Source organism: Elephantulus edwardii, unplaced genomic scaffold, assembly GCF_000299155.1.
Source record: "Elephantulus edwardii isolate Elephantulus edwardi_28Jun2011 unplaced genomic scaffold, EleEdw1.0 scaffold00067, whole genome shotgun sequence".
Taxonomy (NCBI): domain Eukaryota; kingdom Metazoa; phylum Chordata; class Mammalia; order Macroscelidea; family Macroscelididae; genus Elephantulus; species Elephantulus edwardii.
In genome coordinates this window covers 10,349,485-10,365,407 of record NW_006399817.1, presented here as the reverse complement: position 1 = coordinate 10,365,407, position 15,923 = coordinate 10,349,485, and the positions used below count along the sequence as shown (strand labels likewise).

Here is a 15,923-nt window from a genome sequence, read left to right as displayed (position 1 = left end):
TTAGCATTATACTTCACACAATCGTTCCTATACATTATGTTTTACAAAATTAATCACCATTGGACTATGCCCACCATTATCCTGTCTTTCTTTTCAGGTGCCCACTGGATCTCTCCCATTTTCTCTTTCTGTTGGTTTAATGGCCAACTACCACTAAGAAAAGAACATAAAGAAATCTATTGGTATCTGCACTTAGATGAAGACTCAGAACTGAGTGAGAATTTCCACTGTACACTAAAGACCATGGCTTTTCATGAACCAAACCAAGTACTTCAAATATTAAGCCCTAACCAGGGATCTCTCCACAGTGCTGAAAGAGCTATGATGTCAGCTTAAAGATCCAGGCCATGGTCTTTTTTGTTATTTGGTATGTATCTGAAAACTGGACAATGACTAAGGACGACAGAAGAATAATGGATTTCTCTGAGTTGTGTTATTGGAGAAGAGTACTGAATAGCCCACTTACTGCCAAGAGAATTAAACGTGCCTGTCTTGGAGAAAGTGTGACCAGGGCACCACTTGGAAGCAAAGAGTGATGCTTTGCCCCACGTACTCTGGGAATGTTTTCAGGAGGGGCCAGTCCTTAGCGAAAGACATCATGCTTGGAAAGTAAAGAGTGAGTAAAAGAGAGGAAGATGCTCAACAAGATGGACTGACATGATTGTAACAATGAGTTCAAATGTAACAGAGATTGTGAGAATGGCACAAGACAAGGGCGGGTTTCTGGCCCATGGCTCACAGGGTTGTTATGAGTCAGGGTCAACTCAACAGCATATAACAACAATACAGAACTATACAAGTTCTCTTTTCTTGTCTCTTCAATGTAATAGCCTTACTGAAACAAACTCATATATCATATAAGTCATCCACTTAAATTGTACAACTCAGTGATTTTTAAGATATTCTCAAAGTTGTACAGGCATCACCAAAATCTTAAAATCAGCACTACTTTTTCTACTATCAAAGTGATTATAAAAGTTTACAGAACAAGTTGGTTTTTCATTCAACCACTCACGCACAATTTGTTTTTCTACACTACCCTATCCACAATGTAGCTTCACTCTTCCTCTTTTTGCTACTTCTCTCTGATTCTTGTTCCCGTTAGTCTCTCTATTCTTCGCTGTCTTTTGCGCTTTCTCCTTGAACAAAACTGCTCTTTTGATCTTGGATGGTTTTGTATAGCTCTGGTGGCCTATTACATAGGAGAGTTTTATGGCTAACGTGAAAGCCTCACCTCTTTGGTTATTTTTCTATCCACTGATTCTGACTTTGCCACAAAGATCGGTGCGACATGCAAAGAGGGTGGTTAGCCTATGACAAGGTGAATGAGCAGATTTAGCGGCAGATTTTTATAATCTCAACAAGGGCAAAGAAAAAGCAGAGAATGAAGCATGTGTCCTTCAGAGCCAGAGTCTGGTGCCAATAAGACCTACAGGAGAGTAGCAGCAACTGTGACAGAGAACCAGAAACTCAATGGGAAACAGAGCTGTCCCGGGACTACTACCCTACATAAGCAGAACCAGGGGCAGTTGCCCAATCTTGCTGGAGAACTTGGAGAGAGATGCCATAATTGGGAGGTCTAAAAGAGATTTATAATACAAATGTAAACCTGCAAGTTTGAAGGCTAAAGGGCTTGTGAGCACAGTTCTGACACTGTTCTGGCTGAGAACATTCTGATAACTTCTCTAATAAACCTCAAAACCCTAAGCATGGTTCTACGTAGTCTGCATAGCTACTGCAATGGATTTTGGATCCAGTAGGGCAGCAGGAGTGGTACTGAAATTGGCAGAAGTAGGTGCAGGAACATAGGAGATATGTCTGACCTCATGGGAATTGATTCTGTGTTCTGGATGCTGCTGCTTGGGCATTTCCCTTATGTGGTGTTAGCAGAGGTCAAACTCAGCCTTCTCTATGTTGCCTTTCTCTACTTACATCTTGATCAGACAATCACTGATTCACACCCTTGAAGGGCAAAACAAAAAAGTAAATTGTGTTTAACAGATACTATCTTAAAGGCCAAGAGAATATAAGGATCACTATTTTTATAAAAACATTTCCCTGTAAAATGGCTAAAATCTCTGATGTTGAATCTCTGGCATAGCAGTTAGGCTGTCAGTTGTTAACCAAAAGATTTGTGCTTCCAACCCCACAGGAGCTCTTAGGAAGAAAAATGTAGTAATCTACTGTAAAAAATTCTATCATTGGAAACACTATGGGGACTGTCTACCCTATTTTATGGAGTTGGGATTAGTGGCCACTGACTCAACAGCAACAGTTTATTCATTTGAAAATGACCAGTGAAAATTAACCAGGCTAATTAGAAAAACTGAATTTGCATTGATGTCAAGCTCAGGTGATCTTCAGCAGAGCGATGCTCAGTGAAATCAGTGAGGAGAAGAGGCATCCAAAAAGAGTAGTTAGTGCTGGAGAAGATGGGACAGAATTTGAGGATCACAATACTTCCACCACATGGACACAGAAGAAGTTTGCCAATGAGACATTAGAGTAATCATATTCTTTCTTATTGTCCTTGGGTTGGAACTGACTCACAGCTCATCTACCCTTGGGTTTCTGAGAAGGTAAATCATACAGAAGATTGCCCACTTTTCTTCCTCAGAACTGCTGGTGGGTTCAAGCTGCCAGATAGGTGTGGTCCTAGGCTTAGCAGCACAACCCCCTATAGGTTATGCCACCAGAGCACCCTGAAGTGGTTATAAGTACAAAGAAAAACCTAAAGAATGAGAGTTTTCAGTGTCAGGACAAGTGAGTTTCTACAGAAGGAGGAAACTAAATAAACAGAGTATTTCCTGGACAAGAGTAAATGATAATTCAATTAGCATACTGGTTAGAGCAGATTAATACAATGGTAGTAAAAGAAAAAGGGTTAAGAAATGAAGCAACAGTCAGTAGAGACAAACGTGTCATTACAACTCTTTCAGGTGAAGAAAGGAAGACTGAACTGGGGAATTTGCATGGGATATTAATTATATTGAGCTTTTGTGGAACAGTCAGTAAAGGGTTGTGCTTCTGACACACAGAAAGCAAGAATATCCCAACTGCTTTGTTGGGAAAAGATGAGCAACCTGCTTCCCTGCAATTTACAAACTATGAAAACCCACTAGAGGGTCAGCTGTGAGTCAGTTCCAACTTGACAGCAATCGATTGTTTTGATTCTATCATGGAACAACTAAACATGTCTTGGAAGATGGGAAATACCAATTTCCTCAGAGGTAAAGATGGTGAAACTTAGCCTCATTATACTCCAGTCATGTTACTGTTGTTGTTGTTGTTGGGTGCCATCCAGTTGAGTACAACTCATAGTGACCCAATGAACAACAGATCTGAACCCTGTCCTATCCTGTGCCCTCAACATCATCTCTGACCCTCCACCTTTCCATGAAGTCTCTCTTCAAAGAATAGCCTCTCCTGGCTGGAAAGAGATGATGTATTTTGTATTTTCAATGATTTATTCATTGCAAGCACCATTTTCCCCCCCACATCAGAGAGGTAATGTGCTCATGTCAAAACAAGGTTTCAAGGGTGGCACAAGTCATACAAAGCATGAACACTCAATCATCACACTTATGAACTGGAAAAGGATGCAGGTACCTTTTTAAAAAAGACACAACGGTGACTTTACACACAGACCTCACCTGATGAACTGTATAGAAATCAGACTGACCTCTGTGGAAGAAACTGTTGGAGAAGCTCAATATCTGCAATCAAAACTAGGCCAGGGGAGGACTGTGGGTCAAACCTCAATTACTTATGTCTGTTGTTGTTAAGTGCCATCAAGTCACTTGTGACTCACAGCGACCCTATGTTCAACAGTTCTGAATGCTGAGAGGAAGTTCTATCATTTTTGCCTCCAACAAGCATTCTGGTTGCACCTTCTCCAAGACACTATCTGTTCTTTTGGTAGCCCTTGGGATACTAAGTACTCTCCAATAACACAGCATGAATGTATCAAGTTTTCTTCTGTCATCCTTACTTATTGACCTCCTTACAGATGCATAGCAAATGACTGAAAAGATCATGACCTGGACCAGGTGTGCCTTAGTCTTCAACCTGGCTTCATTGCTCCTCTGTAATTTGGAGAGATCCTTGACTGTAGACTTTCCCAGTGTAATACTTCTCCTGATCTCTTGACTGCTGGTACCAACAGTGTTGATTGTGGATCTGAGTAATATGAAGTCATTGACCATTTCAATCTTTTCTCCATCTATCATGATGTTGTCTATCTGTCCAGGGTGAGAATTTTTGTTTTCTCAACACTAAATGTAATCCATATGAAGGCTGCATGCAGTGTTTGATCATCTGCAGCAAGCATTTGAAGTCCTCCTCGTGTCACCTGCATAACGCAGGTTGTTGATGATTGTCTCCTCTGTTGCCACCTTCTTCTTCATAAAGTTCAGCTTCTCAAATGATTCGCTCAGCATACAGATTGAATAGGTATGAAGACAGAATACCTTTCTTAGTTTTAAGCCATTTACAATAGTCTCATGGTCTAGTTACATGTTTCACATGTGCACAATAAAGTGTTATGGGAATCCCATTCTTCTCAATGCTAGCCATAATTTTTTATGATCCACAACATGGTCATTTGCCTATGCTTAGTCAGTAAAGCACAAATAGACATTCTTCTGGTACTCTTTACCTGCAGCTAGAATCCCTCTAACATCCTCAATTATGTTCCTGGTGCCACAGCCTCTTTTAAATTCAGCTTGAACTTCTGGCAGTGTTCTGTCTATTTACTGTCCCAGCTCTTTTTTAATGATCTTCAGCATATTTTGCTTGCATGTCATATTAATGATATTGTTCAATACTTTCCAGATTTTGCTGGATCACTTTTCTTGGGAATGTGAACAAATATCCAGTCAGGCAGGTAGGAAGTCGTCCTTCAAATTTCATCTTATTATTATTGTGCTGTTGAGTCAAGTACAACTTAACAGCAACCTGATCAATAGCCGACCTGAACTCTGCCCTACCCTGTGCCGTCCTCATTACCTTTGACACACATACGAAGGGCCAGTTCCTGGAGAAAGACATCATGTTTGGTGAAGTAAAAAGTCAGCAAAAAAAGAGGAAGCCTCTGGACTAATAGTGGCTACAACAGGCTGAAGCACAGCAGTAAGCGATGAGGCAGGATCTAGCAGTGTTTTCTTCTGTCATACACAGGGCTGCTGTGAGGCATAGCTGACCCATGGAACCTAACAACAAGTTGGTGGTGAGGGGGGAATTATGACACATAGAAAGAATCTAAAGATACTGGAAGAAAAATAAAGAAAACAAATTGAGTAAAGCCTCCAAAAACAATGTGGAAGAAAATATCACAGTGAAGGATTTAGGAGGAAGGTCACCTGTACTCACTACCTACTACTGTCAAGTCAATTCCAACTCACAGCAGCCCTCCACTGGGTTTTCCAAGGTGATACATCTTTACAGGAGGTGATTGCCACCTTTCTACCTTGGAAACGGATAGATTTGAACTACCAAAGATCACTGGTTTGAATCTACCAGTTGTTCCAGAGAATAAAAAAAAATAGGTATCTTTTCTCTTAAAGATGTACAGTCTCAGCGAGCTCTGGTTGCCCAGTGGCAAGAAGCTGTACTGTAATCCTAGAGGTGCGTGGTTCAAATCCATTGGATGCTCTGCTGAAGAAGGAGAGACAATCTCCTCCTGTACCAGTCAGATCTGATTTGCTGGTACACACACACACACACACACACACACACACACACACACACACACACATTTACAGTCTCAGAGACCCAGGGGAAGGTCACTATGAGTTAGAATCATCTCAACATCAGGAGGTTTTCAATTCACTAACAGAAGATAAAATGGAAAGAAGATCTGACACAAAAAACTTGAGAGAGCTTCTGTTTAATAATCTATTTTCTTTTTCCTTTGTTGTAGCCATGGTGTTAGTCCAGAGGCTTCTTTCTTTTTTTTTTGTTTTACTGACCTTCTACTTCACTAAATATGATGTCTTTCACAAGGAACTGGCCCTTCCTAATTATATCAAGTTTGGACGACAGCTGCCTTGGAGAGGGTATTGTCCTTCCTTTCACCATACCTATTCAATCTGTATGCTGAGTAAATTATTGGAGAAGCTGGACTCTGTGAAGAAGAATATGGCATCAGTATTGAAGAAAACTTTTTAATAGCCTTTGGTATGCAGATGACACAATCTATCTTGCTGAAAGTGAGGAGGACTTGAAGCGCTTGCTACAGAAGATCAAAGAATGCAGCCTCCACTATGGATTGCATCTCAATGTCAAGAACACAAAAATTCTCAGCAATGGGCACAAAGGTGATATAATAATAATAGACAGGGGAAAGACTGAAACTGTCAACAACTTCCTCTTACTTGGATCCACAATCAATATACTTGGTACAGCAGTCAGAAGATCAGGAGACATACCCTGGATGAGTTGGATTGATACAGTAACCAGAGTAATGAGGATAGGTGTGTAAAAAATGCAGCTGACTCCACAGCACAGAAAACAATAACAACACTGCACTGGGAAAGGCTGCAGTCAGGGACTTCTCCAAATGACTGAGAAGCAATGTTAGTTTGAGGACTAAGGTGTGCTTGATTCAGATCATGGTCTTTTCAATCACCTGCTATGCTTCTGAGAACTGGACAAAGACTAAGGAGGACAGAAGAAGAATTGATGTGCTTGAGCTGTAGTGTCTGATAGCAGATTTTCCCAATGCAATTAATTTTTTGATTTCCTGACTGCTAGTGTTAAGAATATTAATTGTGGAGGCAAACAAGCTGTAATTGTTAACAACCTCAATCTCTTCTCCATCCATCATGATGCTGCCAATTGGCCCAGTGGTGAGAATCTTTGTCTTCTTGATGTTGAGCTTCAATCTATATTGAAGACTAACAGTCCTTGACCTGCAGTAAGTTTTAACAAGCATGGTTGTGTCATCTGCATCTTGTAGGTTGTTGATGAGTCTTCCTCAGTCCTAATGCCACACTGCTCCTCATAAAGCCCTGCTTCCAGAAGAATGATGATTTAAAACATCACCAAAGAAGAGAAGTATGAGCCTCTGCCCATTTCCAGACTAAATTTTGGGCCCTAGAGTTTCACTACCATCAGAGAAAGTAAGAATGCACTCAGAAAGGGTAAGTTTAAAAAATGGGATTCTCTCTATTTTAGCTAATGAGTGTGCTGCATTCCTCAAGGAACAAAGGAAAGGGCCTTAGATTTGAACTTCAAGTAACTTGACAGAAATGTCAATCAGCAAATCCCAACAAATGAAAGTCCATGTTTTAGTAAACAGCTAATATTTAAAAAGAGTAAAAACTAAACAACTATGAGATATCATCTCACCTCAGTAAGAATAGCAAAATTTAACAGAACAGCAAGCAACAAATGCTGGAAATGTTGTGGAGAAACTGGAACCCTCATTCACTGTTGGTGGAAGTGTAAATTGGTGCAACCACTGTGGAAGGTGTTGTGGTGCTTTCTCAAAAAGTTGCAAATAGAGATACCATTTGACCCAGCAATTCCACTACTGGGAATATACCCCAAAGAGACCATAACTGACACCCAAGTAGATATATGCACATCCATGTTCATCACGGCTTTGTGATAGCAAGGAGTTGGAAACAACCTAAGTGCCCATCAACAAACGAATGGATAGAGAAGCTGTGGTATATTCACACAATGGAATACTACACTGCATTGTAAAACAAGGAACTCACACAATATTATTCAAAATAGGTGACCATGGAGGACATTATGCTGAGTGAAATATCTCAGTCATAAAGGGACAAATACTGCATATTGCCACTGTTGCAAAACAGGACTGACATAAGGGTTGGGGGAGACTGAGAAAGATGCAGTTAAATAATGTATACTGCACTGAAACAGATGAGGGAGAAAACTGCTTAAAAGGGATATGTGATTAGGTATCATTGTCTTGACAGGAGTCCAGAACGAAGGCTGCATAGTGGAATAGACCTGTGAGAAAGAGATTGTGAAACAATGGGGGAACTTTTCTTTGACTTTTCAAAGAGAAGAGTGCACTGTGGGGAGAGGGGTGGGCAGGAAGAAAAGTGCAACAATGACTGAATGGAAATCCAAAGTCTAAATTTTCATTAAAATTAATTTTTAAAAATGATTTTAAAAACTATAATATGTAATCAAATTATGAATCAAAATTAAGACAAAATAATACAGTGAAGGAAAACCCAAGTCAGTACAGGTTTCTATGTGGAATTGAATTTCTAATATTAAATGTTCCTTTTCAATTTGTTTTGGGTCAAGAGGTTAGTAACACCATAAAAACAGAGTTAATAGAAAAGTATGGTCTAGGGCAAAGAGGTGCTATTTTGTTTTACATGACTACATGTTATTGGGAAGTGATCAGTTGTTAGAGACAACTATTCCTAGTTCATTAAAGAATAGCCAATTACATAAAAGCCTATCACCTATTATATTTTATTTCCTAATTAGCTGTTTTTCATAGACAAGAGCAAACATTAAAACAAAAATTATATTTTTATATCCTCAAATACTTAGGAAAGGACATAAGGGACATATAGGTCTTTATCCAACTAAACAAAATATTTTCTTCCCAGATTTGCTTTAAATGCTATTTTCCTCTTACTTTAGCTTTAAATCTTAAATAATGACTGAATCTTAACTATGTGAATAAAAGTAGATAAGTACAATTAATATATGAGAGAAGAGATAGCTATATAAAAAAAAAAATAGAAACAAAACCCAAACCCCAATTGGTTGCTATCAAGTCAACTCTGACTCACAGCAACCCTATAGAGCAGAATGCAATTGCCCAATAGCATTTTCCAAGGCTGTACATCTTTACAAAAGCAGACTGCCCAAGCTGGTATATTTGGGTCCACTAACCTTTTAGATGACAACAGAATTCCCTACTCACAGCACCACCAAAGCCTAAGTCTCCAAGAATTTTGTCGGGCTGCCACAACATCGAAGAACCATCTACCTACTTCATTTAATTAAGAGAACAGATCTTTGAGTATTTAAACCACTGATTAAATCTTTATTACTCCATAACCTAGCCATTTTATAACTGATAAACAAATTGGGCTTTGCAGAGAATAAGATGGATAAATACATGGACAGAAAAGGTCATAAAAAGATGCCCATAAGACATTGGCAAGTGCAATAAGTGGGTTAAGGAAAATATATTAAATGTAATAATAAAATAGAGGAAAGTATGCATATGCATTCACAAGAGGAGGAGAAAAGCCTAGAAAGCTATGCATTGTAGTGTTAATCAGGGGCTATATCTTTTCCTGTTCTTACAATTGGTTTGTTGTTTTGGGGGACTTTTTTTTCTCTTAAACAATGAGCAGGTATAACTTTCATAATCAGAATAAAATATAGCTTTTATTTGGAACATAGATCTAAAGAGACAATGTATTATTCTGCCTTTATCTTGTTATTTCAATGAAAGTCTCTGATTAAACTACTTGTTAGAATGACTAACAGTTATACTTATTTTAGCTATCAACAATCTCATTTTTAGTATGCATAATATATGTAAGACAGAGGCAAAATCCATTCAATTCTTTACCACCTAATTATAGAAACAATAGCTTATTCCTGGAACGGGCAATGTCCTATTGCAGTCTTGTTGTGATGATAAGTCTTAAATCTCAAAGGTGAATGTGAAATGATCTTCATCACAGCTATATGGTAAGAACACTAGGAGTAACAGATTAGCAAATCTAAGCACACTATTCATAATTTTACATCCTCAAAGTCCACAACAAATAACATTAAAAAGGACCTTTTTTCTTTTATACTTAAACTTTGCAGAAAAGAACTACCTGGGATGATATGCATATTAAGGAACAAAGCAGTATAAATTATTAGTTAGTTTTTTCTTGTCTCAAGGGAAAGCAACACATTAAAAGAAAATGAAATAGTTTATTAATCTACCACTTGGAAATAACTATCATCTATGTACACAAAAGTATCAAAAACCTCCATTAAGATAAGCATCTACACAGACTTAAAAGGAGCATCAGAATGAGCAATCCTAGCCACGTTTTCTCCTTGGCTTATCCTCTAATCTAGTGATCTGTAATCTAGAACAGTGATTTCCCAAACATGTTGCCTCCTACCAGGTACCAGAGGAACTCTGGTATAATGCATAATGTATTATGGTGGCATAATACATTATGTCTTGTGCTACTAACCTATAGGTCATTAGTTTAAAATCACAAGCTGCTTCAAGGAAGAAAGAACCTTCTGTAAAGATTTATAGCCTTGGAAACCCAATGGGGGTTGCTAGGAGTCAGAATCAACTCCACAGCAACAGCCAACTAGGTTCCCACCATTTATTTGATCTCCAAAGAATTGTAACACCTCCTCTAATGATATGTAGATGCCTTACCTTCCCACTGGCCTGTCAGCACCAAGGTCCGGTTAATTACCACATCAATCTCTGTAGCTCCATCTTCAATTGCCAATCTGATCTCTTCTAATCGTGTTTTCAAATGAGTCTGCCCAGCTGGAAATCCAGTGGCCACTGGAAGAAATTTTTTAAAAAGAAATAAAGAAAGGAGAAGAGATTACAAAGAAAGCAAATTTTAATTGATCAATATCTCCAAAACATTCAGACAAAATAAAATGAACAAATAGAAATGGCAGCATTAGGAACTGCATATATCCTTCAAAACAATTTTAAAGGAAAAGGACGGCAATTTCATAGTATTGATGATAGGACAAATGTTCTTAGCATCATGTTTTCTAGAATACCAAATCTTTGTTGCAACAGAGATGCTCATGAGATGTCTTATGTAATCAGCAATTAAGGAAATAGGCTATTGTCACACTAACTGTCATAAAACACAAATTACAATCCTATCTAAATTAAAAACAAAAACTTGACAATTGGGACATCAAGTCAGTTCCAACATATACGAACTCTGCATGAGGTTTTTGAGTCCGTAATTCTCAACAGCAAAAGACTGTCCATCTTTTTCCCAAGCATTTTAGAATGTTTACTCACTAATGGGAACGAGTTGATGTGAATTGGCCTCCTGATTAAAAACACATTTTGTAAGCAGTATGGGGCTGGAATCCAGGTTGGAAGTAGTCTGCAGCAGCTGGATTATACAGAGGTTTGTTTTCTGGTTCTGATGAGGATTAGAGTGGAATACTTACTCATCATTGGATGTGAGTTCATTTCATTTGGCCTCCTACTTTAAAACACCTTTAAGCCTGCAGTCCTCAGGCCTGGTGTAAATTGGTTTTGGTCAAACATTCTTCTAAGTGGTATAACACTGGTCTGTCTATACAGAGGTAACTTGTGTATGCTGTGATGCTAAATACTGTGACAGTAATGTGGGAAATGTGATAATGGTTACCCATGGTAAACAGTGTTTTGTGGAGCTTCCAATTAAAACAAGCTTGGAAGCAGGAGTGGCATCCACTTTCGAAATAATTGCGTAAAAAACTCTATGAACATGAGAAACAATATAAGTTATACAAATGTCCAGGTCTTTCATTCATAGGGTTGCTATAAGTCATCTATGACTTCACAGCACTTAACAACAACAACTTAATAATAAGTAAGTACTCATTACTTATGGACCTTACTCTTGAACAAATTGGCTGTCACTGTACATTTTTATTTATTTATCCATGAATCTCTTTAGGTGTTGTAGCAAAACTGTACTGTGGTCTCCTCTTACATAGGAGAATTAAGGTAAAAAATGCAGGAAGGCAAAGAATAGTGCCACATGTTCTATATTACAGTCACAGTTCTATATTACAAATCATTAGGTTAGAGGTTGAGTCTAGGAGAAAAGAGAGAAGGTATCCTGATCAAGAATTTGTATCCTGAAGTACTAGACCTAAATCACAATTTGTTAGTTCCTTAATTCATCCCATAACTGTGAATATTTTCTGTGAGTTATGTGTGATCATCACAACAAATTATAGAACCCAGCAGAGAAGTGCTGTGGAGTGGGACAATTGGTGTCAGAACTGGTAAAAATGTTGCAGAGAGCAGGTATATCTGGCATCTACCTCAGAAAAAGCAATCTTGGGCTGATGCTGATTTTTATTTTTCCACTTCATAAGCAAAGGAGGTTAGTCACAGCCATGCCACCCTTAAAGTCCCCAAAACGCGGGTGATGACAGAGTTAGGGAAGGTAGAGGTAGGAATAAATATATGGAAAACTAATACTATATTTTTACCAAAGTTATGTATTAATATTTACATGTGCATCTTTAATTTCACTCCCACATCTAAAGTTAACCTATTGTGTTTCCACATGTTACTGAATTCTTTAGATCTGCAGCCTTAGAGGAAAGCACATTTCCCAGCTGAATAAGGGAAAAGCTGAGTTGACTGGGGCTGATGGGAAATTAAGGGCTACAAAGGTATAGCTGCCAGGTTCTTTGGGAATCCTCACAAATAGATCCTACATAAATATTGCATGCCATGTTTCTTTTGATGTATCCCTGATAAAATAAATTAATGGTTGCAATAGACTGTTTTTTTTAAAGCATCAGGATCCTGTTAGAAGTTGTATCCAATTGTCTACGAAGCCACACACATACAGATATGCATTTTTCTCACCTGAAGCTTTTAAGACTCATGACAAGTACTATTGAGTCTGTTTCAAGTAATAAATCATGGAAATATCCTTTCTCTTTTATTGTCTAGAACTTAGTATGGTTCTCATCATCTCCTCCATGAAATGTGATGACCTTTCTTAGCTTCATTTCCAATTCTTTCCAATCTACCCACTGTTATAAGCTAACTTAGTATGCCATGAAATGGTACTTCTGCTGAAAACATTTCAGTGTCTTCTGCATCCCAAGAAAAATAGTTACAAGCTCCACAGAATGGCATGCTGAATGGCAGGCTCTACATTGCTGATTTAGCACCAGTCTACTTCTCCTCCTCCCAGCTCTCATAACTTTCTCTTTGTTCTATTTCATGTTGCAACAACTGCAAATCACTTTCAGTCTCTGAACATGTTTCTGTATCATCAAACATGTGATGCCTTTGGGCTGTGGTGCTGGAGAAGATTATTGAGTGTACCATGAACTGCTAAGAAAACAAACAGATTCTATATCCTGGTGAGGGTTAAACCGGGCTGCTCCTTGGAGGCAAGGATTCTGAGGCTTCATCTGACATACTTTGGACATGTTGTAAGGAGGGACCGGTCCTTGGAGAAGGACATCATGCTTGGAAGGGTGGAGGGACAGTGTAGGAGGGAAAGGCCCTCTATGAGGTGGATTGATTTAGTGATGGGGTCATCAGGATGGGTGTGTCAGGGGCAGTGCGACTAGATAGCAGAGTTTAGGACTGTTGTGCAAAGGGTCTCTATGAGTCACAAGCTACTAGATGGCACATAACAACAACAGCAACAATGGCTGGATTAGAGGCAGTTATGATAACAGTGGGAAATAATTCATAGGATCAGTTTTTTATTTTAAGTCTACCTCTCTTGAGATATAGAAATGATTAAACAAATGAGCAAATGTTGGCCCTGGTATAGCAGGTTAAGTGTTGGGCTGCTAACTAAAAAGCTGGCTGTTCAAGCCCACTAGCTGCTCCACAGACAACAATAGGTAATCTCTTCCCATTAAGATTGCAATTTAAGAATCCACTAGTTGCTGAGGGAGAAGGAAAAACAATCTCCCCTCATGCAATTAAATGACTCGGAAAACCCACTGGAGAGTCAACTACGGTTCAGTTCTGATTTGAGGGAGCAACAACAAACAACTATGAGAGAAAAGCCAGGAGCAGAGAGCAACATTTGCACTTAGGGTCCCTGCACCAGAAGTCTCCTAGAACAAGGACAGGAAGAAAGACTTCTAGAGTTAGTATTCTGAACGCAGACTACTAGCCTCCAATATGAGAGAATAAATTTCAGTGTGTTAAAACCATTTATTTGTGGTATGTCTGTTACAGCAGCATTGTAACTAAGACACCTCTAGAAAACAATCCTGGAAACTCCTGAGTGACAACAACCTCTGCCGTAAAAGTGATTTCCTACTCATTGTCCCACGTGTACCTTCTGCATATCTCTACTATTTTATGTATCTTCCTCCAGGACGATTCTTTTCAATGTGACCATCACTCCCAAACAATTGAGTTTTCTTAAGAGCAGGGATATATTCTTAAAATGGAACAGAATGTCTGCTAAATATTAAGAAAATTACTAAATAGAACTAATAAAATACAGAAGCCCAATTAAAATCATATTCTACGACTATGTATTAGCCCAAGACGTCCGGATTAAAGAATTAAGAAGATGCTGAAGAATGACAGCAAAAGCCACAACAAATTTTACCTGATGCTACTGGGATGTTACAGCCTGCATCTTTTAGAGCTTTTACAGCATCACTTACTCGGGCAGGATAAACACAAACAGCAGCTGTAGTAATGCCTGTGAATGAAAAAATAAAAGCCATTACAGCCTATTTTACAGGAAGTTCAGTTGGCACAATATGCTTTTGATTATTATTTATAGTAAAACATTGGCAGAATTTAAGAGGGAAAAAAAATCAGTCCCCCACAATGCTATAATAAATCAAAAAGGTTTTACTTTCTAAATTTCCTTCCAATTTTTGACACAGATCATTTTCTCATCATTATAGTTAAAGAATAAAACCATTCTGACACACTGTTGTTTGATGTTAATATCCTTTTATTAAAAGTTCCTAAATAGTAAACATAGCACTCATAACTCAATGAAAATACTTTCATTTCATGTGAATAACAAAATCCAGTCTTCTACAGCATTGCAACAGGACAGAGGATAAAGAAAAAAAATTAGAGAACTAAACCATTTTGTAAAAGAAAGACCTTATAGGGTGGTACAACAAAATTATATTTAACTAATGGTGACCTCATTTGGAGAGTCAGGGACCTTTCCAAATTATTGAGAAGTAATGATGGTCAGGTCATGCTCTTTTCAGTCACTTGATATTCATCTGAGACCTAGACAATGAATAAGGAGGACAGAAGAATTGATGCCTTTAAACTGTACTGTTGTAGAAGAGTGTTAAAGAGGCCATGGACTGCCAAAAGAATAAATAGGTATGCCACGGAGAAGGTGCATCCAGGGTGCTCACTGGAGACAAGGATGATAAGGCTTCATGTCACATACTTTGGACATGTTACTAGGAAAGGTTATTCCTTGGAGAGGGACTTCATGCTTGGGAAAGTGCAAGGGCGTGAACAGAACAGAAAGACCCTCACCCAGGTGGGTTTACATGATGACTGCAGCAATGGACTTGAGTGTTTCAGAGATTGTGAGGATGGCACGGAACGGACAATGTTCACATCAGGGTTTACAGGGTTGCTAAGAGTCATACTTGACTCGATGGCACCTAACAATAATGACTCCAAAGTCCTGAAAAGCAAGGATGTCAAATCTAAAGACTAAGGTTTGCATGATTCAGGCCACAGGCTTTCTAATCATTTGCATTGGAGGGCTGGACAAAGAAGAAGAACTGATACGTATGAGTTGTGGTGTTGGAGAAGAGTGTTGAATATCCCATGGATTTTCAAAAGGGGGGGGAATATCTATGTGTTAGAGAAAGTGCAACCAGAATGTTCCTTGGAGGAAAAGTTGGTGAAGTTTGCCTCACACATTTTGGACATGTTAGGAAAGGCTATCTATGACAATGGACTCAAATGTGTTGAGGATGATAAACATGGCACAGGACAGGACAGAGTCAGATCTATTGTTCAAGGAGTCGCCATGAGTTCTATGTGATTTGATAGGACATAACAACCACGGTGGCCTAGTGTGCAGGGATTTGAGATCCAAGCTTGTGCAGTCTGAATCCACATACTGCTCCACAGGAGAAAGACAGGCAATCTCCTCCTGTATGACTTACAGATGCTGAAAATCTGCTGTAAAGGTCAGTTATATTGG

At 38.7% G+C, this 15,923-nt stretch overlaps 1 protein-coding gene across 1 annotated transcript in view; it reads right to left on the bottom strand.

Moving 5' to 3' along the window:
- DERA (deoxyribose-phosphate aldolase (putative)) overlaps positions 1-15,923 on the bottom strand; it is a 119,214-nt gene that overhangs the window by 91,414 nt on the left and 11,877 nt on the right. The window contains exons 4-5 of the mRNA XM_006888482.1: positions 14,331-14,426; positions 10,409-10,543 (exon numbers count right to left, since the gene is read on the bottom strand). Of these exons, the coding sequence (XP_006888544.1) occupies positions 10,409-10,543; positions 14,331-14,426 (231 nt within the window). The remainder of the gene's footprint in view (positions 1-10,408; positions 10,544-14,330; positions 14,427-15,923) is intronic.